General features: G+C 44.1%; 2 protein-coding genes across 5 annotated transcripts in view; both read right to left on the reverse strand.

Moving 5' to 3' along the window:
* Positions 1–8: 8 nt before the first annotated feature.
* mtf1 (metal-regulatory transcription factor 1) lies at positions 9–20,620 on the reverse strand. Of its 3 annotated transcripts, none has more exons than XM_056286223.1 (11): positions 20,507–20,620; positions 18,494–18,992; positions 14,433–14,671; positions 13,028–13,159; positions 11,143–11,216; positions 10,565–10,698; positions 9,634–9,711; positions 9,332–9,434; positions 8,594–9,252; positions 8,339–8,408; positions 9–3,927 (listed from the first exon to the last, which is right to left on the reverse strand). In XM_056286223.1, the coding sequence occupies exons 2-11, from the start codon at positions 18,941–18,943 to the stop codon at positions 3,449–3,451; spliced, it is 2,418 nt and encodes an 805-aa protein (XP_056142198.1). In that variant the 5' UTR covers positions 18,944–18,992; positions 20,507–20,620; the 3' UTR covers positions 9–3,448. The 3 variants fall into 3 exon arrangements, with proteins under 3 accessions (XP_056142198.1, XP_056142199.1, XP_056142200.1); XM_056286224.1 differs by having other exon boundaries at positions 18,494–18,988; positions 20,507–20,579; XM_056286225.1 differs by lacking the exon at positions 20,507–20,620 and adding an exon at positions 19,107–19,237 and having other exon boundaries at positions 18,494–18,988.
* Positions 20,621–20,956: 336 nt separating this feature from the next.
* Positions 20,957–26,338, reverse strand: part of inpp5b (inositol polyphosphate-5-phosphatase B) — a 42,928-nt gene continuing 37,546 nt past the window's right edge. For both annotated transcript variants that reach the window (XM_056285979.1, XM_056285980.1), the window contains 5 exons: positions 24,917–25,027; positions 23,930–24,014; positions 23,134–23,261; positions 22,895–23,006; positions 20,957–21,400 (listed from right to left, as the gene is read on the reverse strand). In XM_056285979.1, coding sequence (XP_056141954.1) covers positions 21,291–21,400; positions 22,895–23,006; positions 23,134–23,261; positions 23,930–24,014; positions 24,917–25,027 — 546 coding nt within the window. In that variant the 3' untranslated portion in view covers positions 20,957–21,290. The remainder of the gene's footprint in view (positions 21,401–22,894; positions 23,007–23,133; positions 23,262–23,929; positions 24,015–24,916; positions 25,028–26,338) is intronic.

Genomic DNA, 26,338 nt, shown 5'->3' on the forward strand with positions numbered 1-26,338 from the left:
CACTTCCGTGACAAGGATAATGTTTTATTAGTATTATATTGCTCTCAATTCAAAAAAAGTTATTTCTCATAATACAATATTACTTTATACAAAACAAGCACGCCAAGTTTTCACATTATACATTCTTTTTAAAAAATACTAATCTTTACAGTTCCTCTCTTTGGGTGTATGACATTCCTTTGGAAGCATTCCTTTTTTTATGCATCTAAAAATGTTGAAGCAGCGGTAATTCCTGCGTCTCTATACAGATTTTTGAAAACGCCTTCAAACCATTTATAATGGACCCCCCACCCCCCCAATGAAAAATCTGCTTCCAAACAAATGTCGCCATCAGTGTTTCGCTCGTGAATTGCTAATATTCAGGTAAGCTGCAGAAAACCAAGAGCTCCAACTCTACAACCACGTCTAGGCTCGATTATAACAAAAGTCGACAGCTTCGTCATATGTACCCCCCCCCTCACAAAAAGGCAAAACCAGTGTTTGATTTATTTAGCAGTCTGACTTTCATTAGTTAAGATGGGTCGACTGATAGTCCTTGTCTCAATGCGAAAAGTGAGATGACGTCAATGAAAACGCACCATGAGAACAAATGAAAATGTCGTTTACCCACAACGTTGAAGAAAAAAAAAAATGCTGCTTCTAATTGACCAAAAATAATTCTTAAAACAGAATCAACTACCAAGTTCTCCCTTCCTGGCACATCCAGTTGGTTTTAAACCAGTTATCTCAAACAGCATGTTAAAAAACAAAACAAAACAAAAGGTACAAGTCATGGTTCAGTATTCATAGGAAAGCACTTGGTAAAAAAAGACAAATACCCTACAATGCCCAGGTTCAGCCCACTTCAGATGTGATCTGTCAAATGCAACGCACTGGAGAAGAACATCAAAACGCATGCTTTGTATGAAGCACTGGAGAGACCACTTACGCAACCATGTCTTTACTAAGGGATTTGCAAATCAGTTTGGACCAGACAGGCGTAACTCACGAATAGGAAAAGTAAATTGACTTTTTCTTTTTTTTGGACTCTTCGTCCTGGGGTTTGGTGTGTTTACGCCTCAGTGGATGCCGCAGTCAAAAAATTGCATAGTTATTTTCCTTCAGTATGCATGACATGGAATATTAATGGCAGGTATGAACAGGACTCTTGGCAAAAAACCTTGTGAATGGAGAGAAGACTTCTAGAAAGTCTGTTCTGAGCTAGTTTTATATTCAGATGGAACCGGCTTAACACACAGGTCTGACATGCCGTGTATATAGAATGAGGAGGACAAGGCATGCATGGTTGGAGCCTGTCTAAGATGTCTGCTAATGGCCTTTGTAGCTCTTGTGACACAAGGGAGAACTCTAAATGGATGCCAATATGCTCATACTACACAGCCGAGATGACTTGAATGTAGAATCCCACTGTCTGTGGCTGACTCACCCATTCATTATTCTTTTCCCATCCACGAACACCTTCAGATAGAATTGCAGAAGGCGTTGACTTGGGACTAAATGAATGATGACGGGGCATGTAGATGGCAAGTCCGAGGCAGACTGTCAAGGCAAGGAGGCTAGTAAAAACAGCGAGTTTTGTTGTAAGGCCAGGTAGCTCTGCATTTTAAAAAAAAAGTCATTTATAGCTTTATGCCTACTCCTACCATATTGTCATTGCATTATGTCCCATGTGAAACACATTATTCTGAGCAGGAGGCTATGTGTTGTGTATACCTAATATAACTATTGAATGTACACAAGCCTCGACAGCTTGGAAAACCGTGTTAAAAAAAAAAAAATCCTCTGCGTAAGACATGACTGCCTGCCGGGGAAGAACACAAGAAAAGAGGGTTTTCACTTCAGCCTCCAAACTCTTGAGACTACTCAATTCAAAATTCTATACAAAAATACAAATTCTAGAACTACAAGTTTTCAAAAGATGTTTACACTAGATTTACTGTATTTACACCGTCTCTAGGTCTGCCTTTTTTTCTTTAGTTTTTTGTTAAATACTCCTTTAGCAGTGGTATACACAAAGACTGAAATGGTGCAGGAGTTCAGCTGCTGAACTGTCAAACTACTTGGTGAACAAGTTCGTGTGCAATAAGCAGGGGAGAGTGCAGCAAAAAATAGGGCTACTGCAAGTCCGGAGCGTCGGGAGAGGAAAAATCATGTCTGGTGAGTAAGGAATCAAGGGAGACAGAACCGGTTATGATTTTATGCATCCCTGAGAGGGTAATAATCCTATCAAAACTGGGATATTGATAGCAATTTCCTACAGTTTGGACAAACTTTGCAAATAAGATCCCAGAGGATTATTTCTTACTGTGTGCAGTATAGATGCCTTTTTTTCTGAAACTTGCAATACCCATTATATTCTTGAGACAAACTCAGTAACATTGTGATAAAAAATAATAATAAAAATAAAAAAAAAACAAAGGAAAAGAAAAAAAAAAGGAAAAAAAGTTTAGAACAAAACCTAAGAATATGTGCCAAAAGTAAATGAAATAAATTACAATGATTTTTCTGCTATCTTTGAATAGTAAAACAAATGAGCAGATCAAGCAATTCAATAAATTAACATGTACACATTAAATTAGTTTTAAATTACAGGCAACATATGGAAGTATTGACTTAATAGTATTTAAAGGTCAAGCAGATTTGATCAGATTTCTTTTTTCAATTAGGGAGTACATGTTGGGGTGGGCACAAACCCTAATATCACACTTGTCTAGAATGTGCTACTCTTCCAAGTTGAAAAAATAAAATACTGGAGGAAATCACTTCATATCTTGGCATTACATAGAGGAGATGAGGGAATGTACAGTCAACCCCTTCCAATTTTAACTAGGCAGAGCACTTGATAAAACTATTCCAAATTTAACTTAGATACAGTGCATTCTGGTCGGCTGTATACCAGATTTAAATATTTGCTATGGACCCTTCATACAGTACAAGGATTGAGGGACAACTCAACTTTTTTCCTGCGTTCAGATGCCATCTTCTCAAGTCAGATCAATGGTATCCTAAATTTTCAGTGCTTATTCAATGACACATTAAAGTTAAGATCAATTTAAAACCTATTGGATAGGGGTAATTGTATAAACCGTGATCCTTTGTTCCAAGTCTCACAATAATGCAGTAATTACCATTTTCCTGCATCGATTAGGATTTAACTTGCAGAACTCCAGAACTAAGACGCAAACTAACGCTGCTTATAAAAAAACCTTTGCTACTACTACACCATGGCATAATGCATTATATGGTTCAAAATTGCTTCATGTATTTTGCACACTAGCAGAAAGATCAGAATGCACTGCAGGTACAGAGGTGCCTATGTACAAAGTACATAGAGACACACAAGAGGCTTTCACTGAGGAGAGTGACTCAAGATGTGGGTGGGATCGATGTCGATGGGTGCAACAGATGAGCATATGGCGGGAGGTTGGCAGCTCCGCAGCCAGCTGTGCTAGGGTTGGCTGTTGCCGTCGGTGGCCATGTTGAAGTCGTCAGCAACGAGCAACAAAGCCTCCATGTTGGCAGCTGTCTCGGGGCTCTGTAGGGAGAGGAAGTCGGACATATCCATGTTGGCTAATCCGTCTGATGGAAGAGGGTTAGTGGCCGTGCTGCTCACTATTGTGGGAAAAGTTTGGGCTGAGGAAGAAGACGGGATCCCCAATCCCACCTCACCTGCTTTTGAGGTGGGCCGGGGAAGGCAGCATGAGGGAGATGAGGTGGCTGGGGGATGTGGAGGCTCTGGGGGCTGTGGTAGTGGGGGTGGAGGAGGGTCAGGAGCCTGCTGCTGTGCTACCATTGAAACGGTGGAGGTGGTATTTTTGGAGCTCTTGTCTTTAGTCAAGTCCCTGCAGGCACACTGGCACTGGCAGGACTCCTCCTGCTTGATGATGATGACTGGCAGGCTGAGGCCAATCTGCTGGACCGTGTTGCCTGGAACAAATCAAATCATTTAAAAACAAAATGGACACAGCCAAACGGTACAGCTGATGACTAATCTGTCACTCACTCACCCAAATGGCCCAACAGGCATATCAGAATAAGACAAGCTAGTGATACACCAGAAAGATTTTTCAGCCAATACCAATGGGGAAAAATGGTTTGGCCAATGCCCAAAACCAATACCCTTTTCATAAAATATTTCAAAATTTACACCATTGTAAAATTCAAATGCATTTGGCTTATTTGGCTTTCAATCAACTAAACAAGATGAAAAACCTGAGCTCCAGAGAACATTCAGTCATTTTCAGAGGATGTTACATGTGCAAAGCAGCTAACCAAAAATGAATGCAAGGAACAAAAGCATCAGACGGTTGACTAGAAAAGCAATCCCTGGTGTGATGAATTCAGTTCCTAATACTTTAAGATGACTGGCGGACAGAGGTATGGAAAACCACAACACATACATAGCGCAACAGGTCACCACTGGAGGCTAGTGGTGTTGTGATCGCATACATTTGTCTCATATTAAAGTCAAGCAGCATTGCCCGCCACCCTATATCTCAATACTATTGCCAATTACATGCATCCCTTCATATCAGCAAAATATCCATCTGTAAATGGATTATTTTCATTAGGAGTGGTTCAACAAACACGGCATTGAATCAATCTGGTGGCCTGCCCAACCATCAAGTTTCAATCTAATTTAACTTTTTAGGACTAAGATTGAATAAAAGCCCACAATCAGTGACGTCAACGCTACGCCATGGTTTAAATGAGGGGTGGAGTGAAAACGACATGGTCCACCAGTCCTGTGTAACTTCAATTTCAGCACCTTGTGCAATCTATGTTCTGCTGAACTGAGGTTGTTTCTGGGCACAAAAGGGTGTAACCTAGAACTTCTGTAGCTTGGTTTATAAACTCATCTGACAGACCATTTCTATAATCGATATATAAAACACATTACACATAAGCTCAAGACAGAAGATCAGATCTGAATTTAGATACAGTGCCTTACAAAAGTACTCAACCCCCTTGACAGTCATCACTAATTTCGGGATTATAACAGACACTCACACATCTGTTCCTGAACAATATTATTTTTGTGAGCCCATAAGCTATAACAGCATGTTCCCAAGGCCAAAATAAGTTGTTTCACTGACTTTTCATTAATAAATCCATCCATCCATTATCCAAACTGCTTATCCTGTTCTCAGGGTCGCGGGGATGCTGGAGCCTATCCCAGTAATGATTGGGTGGCAGGCAGGGAGACACCCTGGACAGGCCGCCAGTCCATCACAGGGCCGACGCACACATTCATACCTAGGCGTTTCCTCCGGATGTTCCGGTTTCCTTCAACAGTCCAGAGACGTGTAGGTCAGGTGGATCGGCCATACTAAATTGTCCTTAGGTGTGAATGTGTGTGTGTTATTAATAAATTAAAAACTAAAATATGGTGCTTGCATAAGTATTCAACCCCTTGTGCTCTGAAAGCTACACGTTTACACAAATGACCAATTATTCCTAAAACAAACTCAGATTAACACAACTGGAGTTAATTAGTGTGCACCTGTAAGATTTTCAAGTAACGGTCTCGGTTATGGGTATAAAAAGCACTCCGTGTAAAGTTTATTAGCTGTGCGTGAACTCCATCAGAAAATGAAGACAAAGGAGCATAATACTGAAGTAAGAGACAAAGTGATTAAAATGCAGAAGGCAGGAAGGGGATGCAAAACAATATCCACGTGTTTGGATGTCCCACGCAACACTGTTGGATCCATTGTCAGGAAGTGGAAGCTGTATCACACCACCCAGATGCTTTGTAGAATAGGCCGTCCCTCAAAGCTAACTGTCTGAGTAAGATGTGGGCTGGTGAGGAAAGCCACAGATGATCAGCAGTCACTTTGAAGGAGCTCCAGAGGTCAGTGGCTTAAACTGGAGTAAATGTGAATGAGTCAACCATATCACGGACTCTCCATAAATCTGGCCTGTATGGGAGGGTGGCAAGAACGAAGCCATTGCTCAAAACTATGCATATAAAAGCACGCTTGGAGTTTGCTACCAAGCATGAGAGAGACCCAGTTAGGATGTGGGTAAAGGTTTTGTGGTCAGATCAGACGATGTGTGGCACAAACCTAACACTGGTCATGCCCTAAAAAAACACCCTCCCTACAGTGAAGCATGACAGCAGCAGCATAATGCTATGGGGTTGCTTTTCATCTACAGGCTCTGGGAACCTTGTTCAAATTGAGGGAAGAATGGATGGAGCTAAATACAGGGAAATACTGGAAGAAAACTTGTTGCAGTCTGCTATACACCTGAAGCTTGGGAGAAGGTTCATCTTCCAGCAGGACAATGATCCTAAGCACAAGGCTAACGCAACAATGGCATGGCTCAGCAACAAAAAGGTGAATGTTTTGGAGTGGCGAAGCCAAAGTTCGGACCTCAACCCCATTGAAAATCTGTGGCACACACTGAAAATTGCAGTCCAGAGGTGCTACCTCACCAACCTGCAAGACCTGTGCAAATTCTGCCAAGAAGAACGGGCAAAAATTACTCCAGAAGAATGTGCAAAGCTTGTACATACTTGCCCCAGGAGAATCATAGCCGTTATTGCAGCAAAAGGGTACTCTACAAAGTATTGATATGTGGGGGTTGAATACTTATGCAAGCACTATATTTTAGTTTTTTTTATTTATTTACAAAAAGTCAGTGAATCATAACTTATTTTGGCTTTGGGAACATGCTGTTAGAGCTTATGGGTTCACAAAAATAATATTGTTCAGGAACAGATGTACGAGTACCTTTTATAATCCAGAAATTAGTGATGACTGTCAAGGGGGTTGAATACTTTTGCAAGGCACTGTAGCTACATTAAGACAATTACAAAGTCCGCCTACTATCACCTGAAGAATATATCAAGAATTAAAGGATTTATGTCTCAGCAGGATTTTAAAAAACTTGTCCGTGCATTTACCTTCAGTCGCCTCAACTACTGTAACAGTGTCTTTGCAGGTCTCTCTAAAAAAACAGCTGCAGCTGATTCAGAACATTGCTGCCCGGGTCCTTACCAAGACCAAAAGAGTGGATCTCATCACTCCAGTCCTGAGGCTGCTACACTGGCTCCCTGTCCATCAAAGAATTGATTTTAAAACTCTGCTCTTGGTTTTTAAAGCACTGAATGGTTTAGGGCCAAAATACATTTCTCACCTACTGCTTCACTATGAGCCACCAAGACCACTCAGATCATCTGGGACAGGTCTACTTTTTGTCTCCAGAGTCAAAACTAAACATGGAGAGGCAGCTTTCAGCTTTTATGCACCAGATATCTGGACAAACTCCCTGAAAACTGCAGGTCTGCTACAACTCTCAGTTCTTTTAAATCTAGGCTGAAGACTTTTCTCTTTGCTGCTGCCTTTTGTTGAATACAGGCTTTTGATTTCCATCTTGCACTGCACGGTAACTTTTACTCTTTTTATTGGTTTTTGAGTTTTTTATTTGTTACCTTATGTTGCTTCTCTTGACGCCTTTTGTGTGGAACACTTTGAATTGCCTTGTTGCAGAGATGTGATATATCCTTGCCCTCCCTTGCTCAGAGGCACAGACGAGGAGTATTGGCCCTAACATGCATGTCTTTTGAGGTCTTTTTAGCTACTATGCAACAAATAGCTGGAATAAACTTCCATAAAATTTGAGATTTTCTCCAACATTGACTATTTTTAAATCCATATCAAAAATGTTTATGTTTACCATTGGTTTCTGCTAAACTGCAAACCTTGCATTACATTTTGATTTTATTCTTTAATTTAAATGTCTTTTTATGAATTAGCTGTTAAATCCTTTTTGTTGCATATGTTTTTATTTTTTATGTGAAGCACACCGAGTCTGCCTTGCGTATAAAATGTGCTATATAAATAAAGTTGCCTTGCTAGAACCAATGAAAGTATTTCCTATATAACAACAATTTCATAAAATGTGTGAAACCAGGGAGAAAAATACGGTTGGAATGTCATCCAAACTTTTCTAACTTCTCTTCATATTGACATCAGCTCAAGAAGACTTTTGCTCCATTTTAATCTTGCTCCCTACTGTCTTTGTTACCTCTGATGTTGTTTGGAAATTTGGTACAAACTTCATATCATAATAGGATATAGAATCAGCTTTTCTCTGCTGCATCATCCACTTTTATCATGGCCCAAGAATCATTAAGAATCACATTTTATCATATGCCTGTGTGATATAATCAGCAGTTCTCTAGGGACTGAGACTCCCAGGCATAAATCTCACCTTTTAAAAACAATCTTATTAATGCTACACACTTCGCTAGCAAGCAAGATAAAACTACAGCTTAGTGCAGCCTCTTGGCTGATGTCCAGAACACAAAGAGGGAATCAATTCATCTTACCTGGGTTTCCTCCCACTGGTATGGCTGTGGTGAAGAAAACCTTCTCCACTTTTGGAGCTCCGTGGTGTGTCTATGAACAAACATAAAATGTCTCCAAAATCTGACGATCTAACATCACACAGAATGCAATTACAACCAAACTTTTACAGTTAGGACACATTTGCAAAAATAAAGTCGAGGATCGCCAGGTAATACTCATGGAGACTGCAAAACATTTCCCCACAACCCGCATTACATGGCTGGAACACAACTTACTGCTTGCTCTGCGTTCTGCTGACTGTTTGCAGCACTGCTGAGGATCCACTGCAGGTTTTGGTCAGACATGACCAAGCTGGGCTGCAGCAGGTTCTGCGTGGGTGCTATGGTGATGGTGGCAGAAGTGGAAGCCAGACCAGGGCCTGGGACGGGGGCAGGGTTGGTGACTAAAGGCACAGAGTTAGCCACAGCTGGGAGAGCCTCTGTAGCAGGAGCTGCAACAACAGAAACAGCAGTAGTGCCTGGTGCCGTGCTGGTCAGTGCTGGCACCACTGGAGGTGGAGCGGAGACAATAGGAGGTGCTAGAGGAGTGGTCTGCGTAGCACCATCAGCCTGCAAGAATGTGGGTGGTAGCGCCACATAGTGCTGTGGGGTGATCTGGTTTGGTGTTTGGACTGGTGCCTGGGAAGGCAAGTCGAGTGTCTGCTGGGAGCTGGTTAAGTTCACGAAGGGGGTTGGCTGAGTGGAACTGACAGCTGTACTGGTAGAGGTCTGGGATGAGGAGGTCTGACTGAGCTGTGGAGCAGCCTCCAGTACTGAGGTGGTGTGGGGACTGGGAGACGAGGGAGCAATGTTGAGGGAGAAGGAAAGGAGAGACGAGGCATCAGTCACTCCTGGCTGGGCAGACGTCTCCAGGCTGAAGGATTCAACAAAGCTCTCTGAAGAAGGAAAACAAACTGACATCAGTGAATAAGAACATTAAATTATATTTAAGATGATCTTTTAAGAGACACTTGCCGTTGGGGTGCACGTCATCTTGACTGATGCTGTTCTCAGGACTCTGGAACATGAGCTCAAATATTTTCACAGGGGTCACATTATTTAGGTCCAAGTTCTGAGCCTGGAACATAATAACCAAAACAATCAAATCAAAATATTGGAGTTTGAACAACCACATATTGTTTTGGCTCCATGCTCCAATATAGTAGCGGTGAAATGACAGGATTGAGCTTCATTCTTTTCTTGACCATATCAGACATATGATCCTCATCACTAAGCAAATGCCCAACTGACAGCGCTGATCCAACAGCCAGACTTACATTATTGATGTTCTCTCGGAGATCAGAGTCTGTAGAGATGAGGCTTAAGTCACTGAGGCACAGCGAGTGATTTGCATCCTGTAATTGGAGATGAACATGCCCTAATTAATTCTGTCACCAAGGAACAAGTGCTGAATCACACAAATGGTTTAATGCAGCATTATTCGGTCAAAATGACAATGGAGGGGTGTCCAGGTGGTGTGGCGGTCTATTCTGTTGCCTTCTAACACGGGGCTCGACGGTTCGAATCCCCGTGTTACCTCCGGCTTGGTCGGGCGCCCCTACAGACACAACTGGCCGTGCCTGCGGGTGGGAAGCCAGATGCGGGCATGTGTCCTGGTCACTGCACTAGCGCCCCCTCCGGTCAGTTGGGGCGCCTGTTCTGGGGGGAGGGGGAACCTGGGGGGAATAGCATGATCCTCCCACGCGCTATGTCCCCTTGGCGAAACGCTTCACTATCAGGTGAAAAGAAGTGGCTGGCAACTCCACATGTATCGGAGGAGCCATGTGGTAGTCTGCAGCCCTCCCCGGATTGGTAGAGAGGGTGGAGCAGAGACCGGAACGGCTCGGAAGAGTGGGGTAATTGGCCGGATACAATTGGGGAGAAAAAAAGGGGGGGAGAGGACAATGGAGGACAGCTAAGTGGACACAGAGAGTCCAAATTTTAATTGACAAATTATCAAAAGTATTCAAGTTGGATGGTAGTAATAATAACCCGAGTAGCCCTATGTACTTAGGATTGTGACGATTAGATAAGTGAAATTATTCAGATCTATTCTAGAAATACACTACATGAAGACTAGAAGTTAATGTGAGGAAAAAATAAAATATGGGAGGTAATGATCCTCTAACACTACAAAGAAGAGCATGACCACTTGCAGATCACAAGACACAAATCATCCCTATCAGAGGTTGGTATACTGGGACTCACTTCAGACAGTGGATGGGTGAGGGTGACACTGAAGGGCTGGCCCTTGTCATGACCCCGGATGTGACTCTTCAGACTGTACTGGCTGCTAAATGTCTTCTCACAGCCATCACTGGGACAATTGAAAGGTTTCTCACCTATGAGAGGAGTAGAAGGAGAATAGAGGGAGAAATAGAGAATAGAGGGAGAGACATGGTAAGACCTAAAGAGTGAGGTGGTAACTTCTCTTTGAGGCTGAAGACTTCAGTGAAGACAATGGTTGATTCAAACCTTTGAACAACTGCCTCAATCTTAACCATTTTATTTGAATGCTGACATAATGGTAAGGCCTTAGGATGTTAATAGACAAAGAATGTATCAATAAAGCATGATAGTTATTTATACCTTATTAATAAACAATTAAGCCTAATGTTTGCTTAACTGGCAGAAGCCTATGAGTAAGGGAATCTGGCATGTGCTTGTTTGAATTGCAAAACAGACCGAGAAAATGAGCAAGTTCAAAGTTGAGTACACAGAACGGGCGTACTCAGTGAACCTTCCCTGGATAAATAAGTCAAATGAAATAAACCATTAACACGTACCTGTGTGAGTTCGTACGTGTGTTTTTAGGTGATGACTAGCAGCGAAAGCTTTGCCACAACCATCGTGGTCGCACCTAGTGGGAAATACAGGGAAAACCGTGTAACTAAACCTAGCACTCCGTGTAAAGTTCATTTGCCGCGCGTGAACTCCATCAGAAAATGAAGACAAAGGAGCATAATACTGAAGTAAGAGACAACGTGATTAAAATGCAGAAGGCAGGAAGGGGATACAAAACAATATCCACGTGTTTGGATGTCCCACGCAACACTGTTGGATCCATTGTCAGGAAGTGGAAGCTGCATCACACCAGACCAGATGCTTTGTAGGATAGGCCGTCCCTCAAAGCTAAGTGTCCGAGTAAGATGTGGGCTGGTGAGGAAAGCCACAGATGATCAGCAGTCACTTTGAAGGAGCTCCAGAGGTCAGTGGCTTAAACTGGAGTAAATGTGAATGAGTCAACCATATCACGGACTCTCCATAAATCTGGCCTGTATGGGAGGGTGGCAAGAAAGAAGCCGTTGCTCAAAACTATGCATATAAAAGCACGCTTGGAGTTTGCTACCAAGCATGAGAGAGACCCAGTTAGGATGTAGGTAAAGGTTTTGTGGTCAGATCCGACAATGTGTGGCACAAACCTAACACTGGTCATGCCCTAAAAAAACACCCTCCCTACAGTGAAGCATGACAGCGGCAGCATAATGCTATGGGGCTCCTGAAAGTTGATTGGGCTATCTCTGACCAGTGGTGGCCAACTTGTTTTGACCATCAACTTCATCTTATTGAACCTATAGAGCCTTGAGCCACGAGTGTCACAAAGTTGGTGGTTGCATTCAAATCATCACACAGTCAAGGTGAAGGGACCAATTGAATGTATTTTTCTAGTATAGTACCCCCTTGCAGTGTAGTTGCTCAATCAAGTGGATGTGGCCTCAGGGCCTACTATTGAATTTGCACACGAAGTTTGGTGACAACTGGACCAAGGTATGCCAACTTCCTGTTTAGCAGCACGTCCGCAAACACATTTGTGCATGTGGCACTTATGATAATTTTTGATAATAAGAGTCCACTGAATAGAACACAGCAAGTTTGTTTCATATGGGTCAAACGGTCGAGGAGATAGAAAAGGGTTTTTCAAAAAATTCAAAATGGTGGAAAATCTAGTGGGGCGGAAAAGAAAATTGCCTATGGGAACGTCGAAGGCCGTGAGGAGCTGCAACATATGATTTCACATACCAAGTATATGATCACAGGACCTATGGTATGGGAAATAGAGCAATAGGGCAATGTGAAAAGTGCGACTTTGGCCTGATGGTGGGGCTAGAAGCCTGGTCTGACCAGCCCCAAATTTATGGAATCTCCATTTGGCATCGACTCCTATGAACCTGGAAAGTTTGAGAAAAATCTACCGAGTAGTTTGGCCTGTATGGCTAGAAATGTCAGAAGAAGAAAAAAACAAAAGCAAAAAAAAACAACAACAACAACAACAATAAAAGCCCCTAGGACAACGGAATGCAACCATCTACTTGCATCTTGTGACAAATTTTTGAGATGACACGGTAGAAATTTATAACTACAGTGTTCCGCAATCATGACGCAACAGAATTTTCAGCAGGTGTCAATGGAAAACCCTTACATTACATCTTGACAGTGTGGCCAGCAGTGCAACCTAAAACCTCCAAACACCTAAAAAGTGTGAGCAATCAAAAATTTTAGGTGTTCAGGTTGAGGTGGTCACAAGCAGAAAGAATCCTGGCCAGCCAACCAACCACTGGGGCCTAAATTGACTAAACGTTTTCTATCACGTTTTTACTAACACTATCTCTACCACAGATGTATTGTCACTAGGAAGAAATTACAAGTCAGTGAGACGATGGCGTTTCTCACCGGAATGGCTTCTCCCCAGTGTGTGTGCGAATGTGCTTCCTCAGGTCGCTGAGCGTTGTAAAGTACTTTGTGCATCCCTCTGATTCACAGTTGAACGTCTTGCCCGTGTGAAGTCTCTGGTGTGCTTTTAGTCTGCAGAGACAAGAAAGTAAGTGTGTTTCATTTAACCACAAAGGAAAGATTGAGGAAATGAAATTAAAAGTAACAGTGCCAATAAGAGCCAACTGGTAAATATAGCTCACATTTAATTTTACACCATCTGTAAAGCAGGCTTTCCAAACCCAGTGAGTCAACAGTCAGATAACAACATAACAGACTTTAAACAAAAGCATCACATTTTAAAGTCTCCTCAACGCAAGCAAATGAACACAGAAATCTGCAATTGAGGACGGACACAGTCAAAGTAGTAAACATATGCCCCTATAGTAGTCTTAAAAGTAGAGAATGGCCGACATAGAGAGGACAGTAATGTTATTAAAAGGGGAACCACCCCTGTGCGGCATTGGCTGGCTGCTCCCAGTAACAGCTTCTGACACAGTCAATGGCAGACGCACAGCTCCACCAAGCTCAAAGGAGGATGTCATGGTAACTGAACCGGCAGTGCCCACAGGGCTCTGTTATGGCTTGCTTTGAGTTCACAGCCATATCGAAACAGGGAAATTACATCAAACTGAAAGTCTGTCGGGCACTGGACAATGTAAGCAATGAGCTTACATTTTATTACACTTATTACATTTTATTGCACTTATTATTACATTTTATTGCACTTATTATTACATTTTATCACACTTATTGGGTTCATTTTACTCACTAGTTATTCTTTATGTGAACAATTAACAGCTTCAATGAGATCACTGAAATATTCCTATAGAATGAGTTAATCATGACGAGCTGATTAATTATACAGGAACACAAGCTGAATGTTTACAACAATAAAAGAAAAAAATACTTTAGAAGCACTTCATCTGATAGACATCTCTCGTAGCACAGACTTACAATCTGGATCCACAAGTGACGAATGATTTCTACTGTGGTGGAAATCGATTAATTATTATTATTGTTCCTTTGGTAGTAGATGTGATATTAGCTTGCCTGTTTGGAGCAAAACTGATCCAAACAGATCTTTTAAGTGAACATTTGTTAGCGCGATACAAGAAAAATAACCAGTGCAATGTAGCAATGATGTACAGTATTAGCTTAGCTCTCTCTGAATATGACAACTGTGTTGAAAATATTCAGTTATGGTGTCGAGATTCAAATTTAAAGTACAATTTCAAAAGGAAGTTAGGATTTTACTTTTTTAGATACTGCAAAATAGACAGTGCATACATTAGGTTAACAGAGGTAAAGCATCATGTTTGACTGACAAGATATTTTATATATATAATCCCCTGTGTAGTCTTACCTATAGAGAGTGTTGAAGGCCTTTTCACAGCCCTGAACGTCACACTCAAAAGGCTTCTCCTTGGTGTGGACACGCACATGGATCTTGAGGCTATAGGAAGTGAGGAAGGCCTTTCCACAGCCCTGTTGATTGCACACAAACGTGTACTCGCCCCGGTGGGTCTTCTGGTGCGTCCGCAGATTTCCTGCTGTGCTGTAGGTCCGCGTGCACCCCTCAAACATGCACTGGTAACGCTTCACCTGAACATCAAGAAGAGGACAGACTATGAAATGAATGACGCTGGTGTTTCACATTCAAGTTCTGCAACATGTTACACAGACAGTTTATATCTGTAACAGAACAGTGGTATTAGAAGCAACATTTAGTTTCACTTTCTCTGAACAGAAATAAAGCATTGTGAGAAAAACATCCACCAAGTCTTTTTATACACAGTACTTCACAAACCAAAGAGAAGTGTCTCTCCATACGTCGAAGCAACAACCACTGAGTCAGTGTGACCTTTCAGAAGGGACTTGAACTCAATGACTCAGCCACCCGTCAGCACGCGGACTGGGCGAGTGCAAATGACAGCGGTGACTCTACCCCCCCGATGCAATACATCCAAGCGATTCTGTTTCACAATACCCAGCTATGGCGTGGCAGTCTCCTACTCTGCTCTTACACAAAAGGCCCCGGAGCCATGTGAATAAAAGCAGTTTCCCCTCTTCTTAGAAATATGCTAGTCTGCATTGTCAGGCTACAAAACCGGGAGAAGAGAACTCTGGATTAGCCCCGTCCACAATAACAAGTCCTTTTCACAGCAAATGTTATCCCTGCAATTTATCACCCTAATCCTCCCGGGGATGGGGTTTTAACAAGAGGAAGACTAATTTTTAGGCAAGGATTTACCCAAATATTCATTTCAAGAGAAAGTGCGCTTGCCCTGGACCCCCCTCCCTCCCGCCCACTTTGGACTTATTAAAATGGCACTGTGCCGGTCAAGAGCCAGTTGATATTGCTTATGCAATCTTAAAGCCATTTTAAAACACACATTCGGTACCAAAAGCAAGTTTGGGCTATTTTTAAACTGCCATCTGTAACATCTGGTACCACTTGCAATGTTACCATAAAATGGACTTAACTGCACAGTTATTCATATAAGACTGATATATCAAGCAGATTTAATTCCCTTTTAGTCAAAGCCCAAGAGAATTTTACTACAACGAGGATCTGAATGATGAGTAGGCTAACACCATTGATTCTCAACATTAGGATGTGGGAGAGATGAATTGTTAAGCTAACATGAATCCAAACCTGTGGTGGGAAGCCCGCTTAACGCATGTCAGCTCAGAGCTGCATCCATCTCCCACATCATCGTGACTCTCTCTTCTCTACCGCCAGTTCAATCATCCTAAGTGGGGAGGGCACAGCACTGCCTCCAACATGCATAAAAGAAAAGACCATTCCGGTACAAATTAAATGCTCATGTAAGGATACTTAACAGCAAACTCTCCTGGGCAATTACAGCTACTGAGAACAAGCAACGGGTCTGCACAATAAATCACATTGTCTCATCCTATACCTTAGTCTTAGTTCCCTAATTAAATGCGCGTGATGTTGGTGACATCTAATAGTTCATTCAACTTTCATTTGGAATACCAACAATCAATCACAGCAGTTGAGTCTGGCGTCTTTATCTATCATCACTCATCGCTGTCTACTGACTGAATCAAGTGGGTACGATGACAGATAGCTGAGTGCAGATGATTGGTTGACATTTCTAGTGTGAAATTTAAGGTTAAGAAGGACAAAACCCAATCATGACACAGACAGTTCTGTCATCTGAATATAAAAATTGTTTTGTGGTGAAAAATGATCATCACCCATCATTGAGGCAAGTACTGATTAAATGTAAAATGACGTCACTTTACAGCCAAGGGTTACAACTCCATCTCAGAGTAATACGACTATCTTGTTTAATCACCTAAAAGTTCTCAAAATTATTTGTGATGAGTGCATTTGTAAAATTGTGCATTAAAACTATACATGATACTTCCTGCCAATCCAAAGGGATGCCACAGAAACAGTAAAAATCATAGCAACAACCCTGAGATAAAATAAAAGGTTAATTGTGAAAATTTGCTTGATTGGGCAGCACAGTGGCCCAGTGGTTAGTGCTGTCGCCTCACAGCAAGAAGGTCCTGGGTTGGAACCCCGGGGTTGTCCAACCTTGGGGATCATCCAAGGTTGTCCTCTGTGTGGGGTTTGCATGTTCTCCCTGTGTCTGAGGTGGGTTTTCTCCGGGTGCACCAGTCCCCCCCCCCCCCCCACCATCAGAAGGACATGCATGTTAGAGTTAATACTTCCATCTGTGCCCCTGGCTGAGCCATGGCAAGACGAACTGGAGTTGTACCTGGGCGCTGCACGGCGGCTGCCCACTGCTCCTAGCTACACAGCTAGGATGGGTTAAATGCAGAGCAGAATTTCCCCATAGGGATTAATAACCAAAAAAAAAAAAGATTTTGTGAATTGACACCCTACTAAAATTGAAAACAGTGTTGCATTTGGAATTTCAACCTGCTGCTTTTACTCTGGGAAGTCCAAAGCTCTCTAATCTGATAATAGCGGCAAAAAAAGAAGAAGGCGAAAATGGACAAGGATAGCAACATTTTGGTAGAGACCTCAGACAAAGCAAGGGGAAAAGTATTGTTGGGTATAATGAGGCAATGCAATGAGCAAATGCCAGTAGACATGACTGAACAATGATTCAGTAGTATAGCATCTCTGGCTGTGAAGACACACTGTCCTATTTTTTTTTTCATATCAAATTCTGGAGAATACAGCCCCCCCCCCCCCCCCCGCAGTGATAACATGCAGGTGCAATGATGGACTGGACAGGAAAAATTCCAGCACAGCATTTGGAACATGAACACAACAATATTTAGTGGAATGGGCCAAAAACACATTGACAACAGGGTGACAACTGAGAAATAACATAGTGGACTCAAGAGTTACATCAAGGGTGCCACATTTGACTGGGCCTGGATGTATATAATGAGGTAACAAAGCATAACTGTTGGGGAAGTTCATTTTGGAGGTACCTTCTGGCTAATTACTCAGGGTACTTTGCATTCCACAAGGAATTGGCAAATCCCTGAAACACTCCTTGAATCAAGCATTTTTTTCAAGACAATGTAGTTCTTTAACAAGTTTGTTGAGCAGTTACTGTCAATAGGGGTGAGCTGCCAGAAACACAATAAAAGTGAAGTACATGCGAACCAAGAAATTAAGATGAAATCACTCTGAACAGCATATGCAAAATGGGATGTGAGAGAAGTGAAAAGCAAAGATTTACATATGAAAATGCACACGTCTTTCAAGGCAAGGTAAGGTAACGTTTTCGATGATCAGCTCTCAAGTGAGCATGAAACACTGTGATGATATCTCTGGTTGCTAAACATGTAACGTTAAAAGCTTTTTATACAGTGCCTTCGGAAATGACTAGCTAAAATAAAAGCACCCCCTTGTCCATTAGCAAAAATGTATGGATAAATAAGCCTAAGTGAGAGTGGGCTGTTTACAGGCTATACTACCTGTTTGAAATACACTGAATGAATACATGGCATACAAAGAACTGAGCAATAACAAACGCAGTAACGCAAATATGTATGGATAAATAAGCCTAAGGGAGAGTGGGCTCTCTACAGGCTATACTATCTGTTTGAAATACACTGAATGAATACATAGCATACAAAGAACTGAACAATAACAAACACAGTAACGCAAATATGCATGGATAAATAAGCCTAAGGGAGAGTGGGCTCTCTACAGGCTATACTATCTGTTTGAAATACACTGAATAAATACATAGTATACCAAGAACTGAGCAATAACAAACACAGTAACGCAAATATGTATGGATAAATAAGCCTAAGGGAGAGTGGGCTCTCTACAGGCTATACTACCTGTTTGAAATACACTGAATAAATACATAGTATACCAAGAAGTGAGCAATGACAAACATAGTAACTTGTACTGTGTAAACGACATATCTAACATATTGAACAAATGCTTAGGTCTACCTCTCGCTGCTTGGTTTCTGGGCACTCAGAGTGCAGCGTGAGCGTGGCCCCCTCTATGTTGCGTGGCATGGGAGTGGAGCCAGGATTGATAATGAACTGGATCTGATCTGGCGAGATGGTGTGGTGTACGTAGCCCTGCGACATGCCGTCCGGGTCAGCCATGAAAGCCAGAGAGCCTTCCTCCTCGTCTCCATCCCCTTCAGTTAAGAAAGTGACCCCGTCTTCGTCACCTCCACAATGGACATCCTCCTCCCCCTCCTCGTCAAGCCGGATGGGGTCCTGCTCAATGAGCACCGTGGTGCGGTCGTACACACGACCGGACGACGAGGACGGCTCGGCAATCAGGTCACCATCTTTGTCAAAGTGGATCTTGTCCTCCTCCTCTTCCTCGTCCCGCTGGTCCACCTCGAAGTACATGGGCGCCTCCTTACGAGGGCCATTCTCACTCATTGTCCCAGCTGCGGCTGTTGCGTGGGCTACCCTCTCAAACGGACACTGCCTTTGCACAAAAAAAAAGGAAACGACACATCAGAAAGAGGTGATTAGAGAAAGCGTGCATTTTCCACTTCCATTGCAAGACAAACGAGTTTGAGGAAGCGCAGCCTTCCCTTACACAGGCAGGCAGGCGCCCAAGTCGCTAACACGGGGTTTGGCCGGGACACTAAAGGTGTAATGCTGCTAGCTAAAAGCAAGTGGCGGAGCTCACTGGAGCAACGCTGTAGCATAACCAGCATCCGACAGTCGACATTTCCTATGGACGCGCAGCCAGCCAGCCAGCGCCGGCCAATCACGCCCTCATGGCTGACGCTGCGCCACGGCGTGAGGAAGGGGGCTTGACCGCATCATTAGCTTGAGCACATCGTTAGCTTCGGTCAAGCCCCCCCCCCGACCGCATCATTAGCTTGAGCACATCGTTAGCTTCGGTCAAGCCCCCCCCCGCATCATTAGCTTGAGCACAGCGTTAGCTTCGGTCAAGCCCCCCCCCCCATGATATATAACACACATTTGACCCACTCACCCGAAACGCAGTAATGCTAAGTCTCCGCCAGAGAGAGAGAGAGGAACAACTCTTGTAAACGTTAAACTTTCAATATAACGGAAGCTAACTTCAAAGCTAAGCGCCACAACGGGGCATCTAGAACTTTCCGATCCCAGTGACAGACAGTCACGGGACGGCGGCTGCTGTGATAGCTCGGCTAGCGGCAGACTTGACCCGGGGCGACCGGCTCACTTCTGGGGGGGGGGGTGTTTGGTTTTAACCCGGGGGGGTGGGAGAAACGTCGCACGGTTACCGGGACGTCGGCGTTGCCTTTGGCCGTCAGCCGCCCCCCCCCCCGGTGGGGGTCGACGGTGGCCTGTCAAACCCGCCGACAGCGCAGCGCAGCGGCGTTGGGCGACGACACTAAACGGTGGGAGCCGTTAGCCGCCGCGGCGGTTGTCCTAGTCGGTTGTCAAGCGGACGTTAGACATGGCGAAGCCCCCCTCGCCTAGCCTCGGTCGTAACGTCGGTAGCCTCCGAGGCTAGGCGCCGCCGGCCGATAACTGGATAGGAACGCGTTATTACACCGACACGTCCGTCTCCGGCTCGTCAGCCTCGGATGCGGAGAACGCAACGGTTCCGTGAACGCTGGTTTGCTACGGCGGAACCCTTCGACGGGCTAGTGTTAGCTTCCCCCGGCTAACGTCGGGGGAAGCTCGCCAGCCACCACCGCTAGCCTCGGTAGCTAGTTAAACAGTAAGCCAGACAGCTGGCTAGCTACCGAGGCTAGCCTAGCGGCGGTGGCTGGCGAACTTCCCCGGCTAACGTCGGGGAAGCTCGCCAGCCACCGCCGCTAGCCTCGGTAGCTAGCGAGCTAGCTAGCTGCCTGGCTTACTGTTTAGCTAGCTGGTCGGCGATGGGACAACTCTCTTCCCCCGCAATGGAGGCGAGGCGCTTCGTTTCACCCCGAAGCGACGGCGTCGCCGAACCCGACTCGACCGAGCTCCAAGCGGGCGGCGTGAACGTGTGTTTACCTGCGACGGGAACTTCGAAGCGTTATCGTTCAAGCTTTCGGATGCTCAGCGTTCTCCTTCCATCCCTTTCCCCAATTTACCGTGAGACGTCACTCAGCCTCACGCTGCACGGGGTGAATTGTGGGAAATTAAAAAAAAAAAAACACTTTTCAGGCGTGAGTCCACACCTGCGTGATGAGACCATGCACCAGGGAGGCTGTTTGTTCATATTTCCACAGAGCAGAGAGATGCAGGAGCTCTTGTGACCTCCAAGAACCAAAATGGGTTCACAACCCTGCTCGTTAAACAACGTGTTAGGGGACACTTGCCCCCCTTACAAGGCCAAAACGTGGCAAAAGACAATCACAGGGTCACAATACATGATCATGTATATGTATCCCCCAAGCTGGTCACCTTTCTTGGCTTGATTTTGCAGGGAATTATTAATAAAAACGAGGCTCAAACTTTTGTTTTCAGCAGTTTTATATAAAAATGAACAGTCAGCTTTTGAGACCTGAAACAGCAAAATACAAATTATTCCTCTTTTTAAATAAATGATTATACATACATTAAAAAACGGTTCTCTCCACAGCTGCTCTGACATATAAAATAAAATCTGTGCATCAACAGCTCTTAAACATTGCCGTAAAACATACTGTATGTAATCAAAATTACTTCTCATTTGCACTGTCGATACAAACAGGCATCTAGTAATCACAAACTACAACAATTTATTTCTAATACTGGGCCGTACTTAGTTCTAGTTAAGATCCCCAATTAATGCCATGAGGGAGTGGTCCTCTGTTCAGGAGAGGTCTTGGACGAGGAAGTGCTGAAAGAATTCCTGGGTCTTCCTCTTCTCTGCAAGGTCCTGCTTTGTACGGGATCTCAGGAGCAAGGCAGCAAAAATGGTAGCTATGAAGAAGAGGTATAGCCAGAAAAACAAGTGTCACTGACTTACTATGAAGCAGGTTGACTTAAGCAATCAACTGCAAACTTGATGTATCTATCAAACTCAAAAAGAATTAGTTTCTTTTATACGTATGTGTTAAAATGCTGACTTTCGGGGCGTCCAGGTAGCATAGCAGTCTATTTCGTTGCCTACCAACATGGGGATCGCCTGTTCGAATCCCCGTGTTACCTCTGGCTTGGTCAGGCATCCCTACAGACACAATTGTCCGTGTCTGCGGGTGGGAAGCAGGATGTGGGTATGTGTCCTGGTCACTGCACTGGCGCCTGTTTGGGGGGGGGGACTTGGGGGGGAATAGCGTGACCCTCCCACACGTACTAAGTTCCCCTGGCGAAACTCCTCACTGTCAGGCGAAAAGAAGCGGCTGGGGACTCCACATGTATCGGAGGAGGCATGTGGTAGTCTGCAGCCCTCCCCGGATCGGCAGAGGGGGTGGAGCAGCGACCAGGACGGCCCGGAAGAGTGGGGTAATTGGCCGGATACAATTGGGGAGAAAGAAAAAAAAAGCCAAATTACCAAAAAAAGCTGACTTTCGTGCAGAAAATAGCAACTAAGGTTGTAGTTCACATGGACCGTTTTTAGAGAAAAAGCACCACAGAAACTACATTTTGAGTTAAGATGTAAAAGCGAGTTGCACAAACCAAACTTAGCATCAATAATTACCGACTACACAAGGTGCCATTGGGAACAAATGACATTACGTATAGCTAGTAGGATGTGGGTGAGTGGCTCAGCTTGTCAAATTAACCTGTCTTATCTATGGGGGGGGGGGGTATGGGAGAGAAGCTTGTGAATTAAATGTAAATCTGGACCGTTCTTGTGGTAAAGCAGGAAAATCTGTATTTGTATTGGACTGTGCTTATTGCTCCTTAAAAGAGAGTGACTTTTGACTTTGCTCAAAATGTAAAACCCAGACTGAGCTGGGCTTTTCAATACATTTCGTTTGTTAAAAAAAATATGCACAGTGCGCTCCTTTAGCTGGGCCCTTTTATCAGCCTAAAAATGTTCAAACTGCTTCACCTGTTTAGGTACAATTTTGACAGAATTATAAGGTACCCCTCAAGAAATAAGATTTGGCAACCAACCACTCTACTGATGTTTCATCCACATCCGCTTTGGCCTCCGCTGTAAATTGTCAAAACATGTTGGCTTAGAAAAGAAAAAAGCAATTTGATGCTATGTATGGCTGCACCTTTGAAAACCTGAACTTTTACTCAACTTTAAAAAGCACTCAACTCGACAAAAGAAGCTCGCTACAATAACTGTCTAAAGTGGCGGTTTTTCCCAGCCTTTTGAACACACTTCCACCTCAACCCACCCTTGACTTTCCCAGTAAAAAGACACAGATCTCGAAAAATGCAGAATAGTGAGGATAATGAGGAAGAATAACAAATACACGAATGACAGAAACACAAGTGCACGCTTCCTCCTTTTCTTACCCAGAATGCTGACATCCAGTCGATTGTTTGCAGAATTTTTCAACAGCTCTCGGAGAAAGGCAGCTAAATAGTTGAACACATTTTTATGGCACAAGGGTAGCATGGAAATCACCTGGAGAAAAAAAATCTTAAGAGTCAATATCACACAGATATCATCCACGGCCAGCTTTGTTATTTAAAACAGACTGACAGCCATCAGTTGTGATCTGTGATTTGTTGGGTGCTTCTCTCTGACTGACCTTCTTACATTGACTGGCATCTGAGCAGCAATCCAGGCACTGCTGGTATACAGAGTAAGGTACCACAGGCTCTGGGAGGGCATCTAGGAAGAGGAGCAGGGCCTCTGCCACTGAATGGTTACTGCCAGCTAAGAGTCAATATTGAGTCAAGGGCATCATCTTCAGGAAGAATTTGTTGGAGATTGGACAACAACAAGATCCATCCATCCATCCATTATCTGAACCGCTTATCCTGCTGTCAGGGTCGCGGGGATGCTGGAGCCTATCCCAGCAGTCATTGGGTGGTAGGCGGGGAGACACCCTGGATAGGCCGCCAGGCCATCACACACACACACACACACACACACACACACACACACACACACACACACACACCCAGTCATACCTAGGGACAATTTAGTACGGCCGATTCACCTGACCTACGTGTCTTTGGACTGTGGGAGGAAACCGGAGCCCCCGGAGGAAACCCATGCAGACACGGGGAGAACATAAAACTCCACACAGAGGATGACCCGGGACAACCCCCTCAAGGTTGGACTATCCCGGGGCTCGAACCCAGGACATTCTTGCTGTGAGGCGACTGCGCCACCGTGCCGCCCACAACAAGATATATGTCCTCTATATATATATATATATATATATATATATAAAATCTATGACCCAAGGGGCAATAAAAACAAGGTGTTAATGAGTGTTCATAGGAATCATCCACATAAATAAATGGATAGATGTCAATATTTTTTAAAGATATGGAGATCCCCCCCCCCCTCCTCTTTGATGGTTGGAAAAAGGATACGGAGAGAATCTGGCATGCCTGTGTCAAGACAATCCCTTATTTCTTCAAATTCAGTCCGGAGCCCAGGTTGCTGAAATAGGTCCTCCTGCAACAAAATAAACAAACAAACAAATAAATGAATGAATGAATGAATGAATGAATGGATGGATGGAGGGATGGATGGATGGATGGATAGATAGATAGATAAATAAAAACAGATATGGGACGACCTCACATCTGAAGATGCTGACAGTACAATTCAAGTTGATATAGTCTGACTGAAAATGCCCTTAAGCTGGAATTTCATTTAAAGGGGCGATCTCGATGATTTTCACTTAGATAAATATTTGTTAAGTTCTTATCTTTTGCCAAATGAGGTGACACAATGACGACTCAGCCTGTCTGCCGCCAATGAAAGCCGATGTATTTGCAGTAATAATGGAAGTACCCAAATGTCGCAACATGTTTTACATCAGCCAGCAGCGGGCTGGCCGACCAGAGAGGATACGTGGAGCGAACACTGTGTTCCGCTGTTGTGATGGACAAACTAGTTAGTTAGCAGTTTCCAAATGACTCCGGGAAAAGAGTACAACCACAGTCTTCGAGATTGCCACTTTAAAGTACAACTGTAATTGTTACGGAAATTCTTTTATCGAAACTTTTGGCATTAACTTCAAATTTCCTTTCCTACTGAATGTGACAACCAAGAAACGGCATAAAACCGGTTAGCTCTTGACTCAAAATGACTCTGCTGAGTCATTCTGCTTACTCGCTGCAAAAAAATTCCTGACCCTAAAATTCCAGCTTTTCACTCTCTCCTGAGTCACTGTGATGAGCGGTGGGCTTAATATATCTGTCTTTGAAAGTAAGGCACATACAGCTGGGCGGAAGCCAAGTGTTACACAATTCATTTAGAATTCTTCGAGGGTACAAAAGCGCAGGAAAAAAACTGCCTGGTACAAAGGAGAGGCACACTGTGTTCATGTCTATAATGTCACATTTCCTGACCTGTTTGATGGCCTTGTGGAACAAGTGATCCACCATCATCCAGATTTCCTTGGGAATTTCTAGAGGTTCCTCCGTGATAATTGCACCCTCTTCTTCTTCAGTCATTTCGGTCTGTTTAGAGAAAATACAGACAATATGGACATTGTGCTGTCATAATGGATTCAGCAGTAAAATAATCACAACATGAGGGAGACGCACGCTCGGCTCGTGTCTGCACTGAGATTATAACGGAAGTAAACAGAAAAAAAGTTAGAGTATAATGCAGTCGTGAATAATAAACTATCAAATTCGAAAGAATGAAAAGAAAATATATAAATCCTTTTCTGAGAATTACCCTTGTTTTGGAAAGCTGCACTCTTTTGTAATGCAAAAGACAGCTCTCCTAGTATTCTTCCAGTAATCCTGGCCCAGGGTGGGTCAAGGCCTGCCAACAAACCCCAGAACCCTATTCACATTTCACTGCAGCATTCACCCTTTTCTTTGCAAGAAAACAGGCAAGCTTCAGTTTTGCTTCCCTGTATGTATGAATGAGAAAAGCTTAAAAAAGGTGCACGTGGTTCTGAGTCATCAACACTTATGATTTTACACGAGACGGACACGATGGTATTACCAAATGTCATGGCTTCAGTGATCATGCTTCCCCCCCCCCCCCTTTCTGTTATTACTGGTCCTGTTTAGTTTCTCTTTTTTTGGGGTTTTTTTTCTCCCCCCCTTTTTTTCTCCCCAATTGTATCTGGGCCCCACTCTTCCGAGTCATCCCGGTCACTGCCCCACCCCCTCTGCCGATCCGGGGAGGGCTGCAGACTACCACATGCCTCCTCCGATACATGTGGAGTCGCCAGCAGCTTCTTTTCACCTGACAGTGAGGAGTTTCACCAAGGGGGGGGGGGGATGGCATCCGGGTAGCGTAGCGGTCTGTTCTTCTGCCTACCAACATGGGGGATCACCAGTTCGAATCCGTGTTACCTCCGGCTTGGTCGGGTGTCCCTACAGACACAATTGGCTGTGTCTGCGGGTGGGAACCTGGATGTGGGTATGTGTCCTGGTCGCTGCACTAGCGCCTCCTCTGGTCCGTCGGGGCGCCTGTTCGGGGGGGGAACTGGGGGGAATAGCGTGATCCTCCCACGCGCTACGTCTCCCTGGCGAAACTCCTCACTGTCAGGTGAAAAGAAGCGACCGGTGACTCCACATCTATCGCAGGAGACGTGGTCCAAAAAAAAAAAGAAAAAAAAAAGGGAGTTTCACCAGGGGGACGTAGCGCGTGGGAGGTTCACGCTATTCCCCCCAGTTCCCCCTCCCCCCTGACCAGGCACCCCGACCGACCAGAGGAGGCGCTAGTGCAGCAACCAGGACACATATCCACATCCGGCTTCCCACAAGCAGACACGGCCAATTGTGTCTGTAGGGATGCCCGACCAAGTC

This window comes from Lampris incognitus, chromosome 9 (genome assembly GCF_029633865.1).
Source record: "Lampris incognitus isolate fLamInc1 chromosome 9, fLamInc1.hap2, whole genome shotgun sequence".
NCBI classification, from domain to species: Eukaryota; Metazoa; Chordata; class Actinopteri; order Lampriformes; family Lampridae; genus Lampris; species Lampris incognitus.

Bases quoted from the DNA above. Each gene is read 5' to 3' on its own strand.
- mtf1 (XM_056286223.1), bottom strand. From the start codon at position 18,943: ATGAGTGAGAATGGCCCTCGTAAGGAGGCGCCCATGTACTTCGAGGTG. The intron at 14,672-18,493 runs GTAGACCTAAGC...CTTGATGTTCAG, and splicing joins CAGAAACCAAGCAGCGAGAG to GTGAAGCGTTACCAGTGCAT. The intron at 9,712-10,564 runs GTGAGTCCCAGT...CTCCAATTACAG, and splicing joins TCACCCATCCACTGTCTGAA to GATGCAAATCACTCGCTGTG.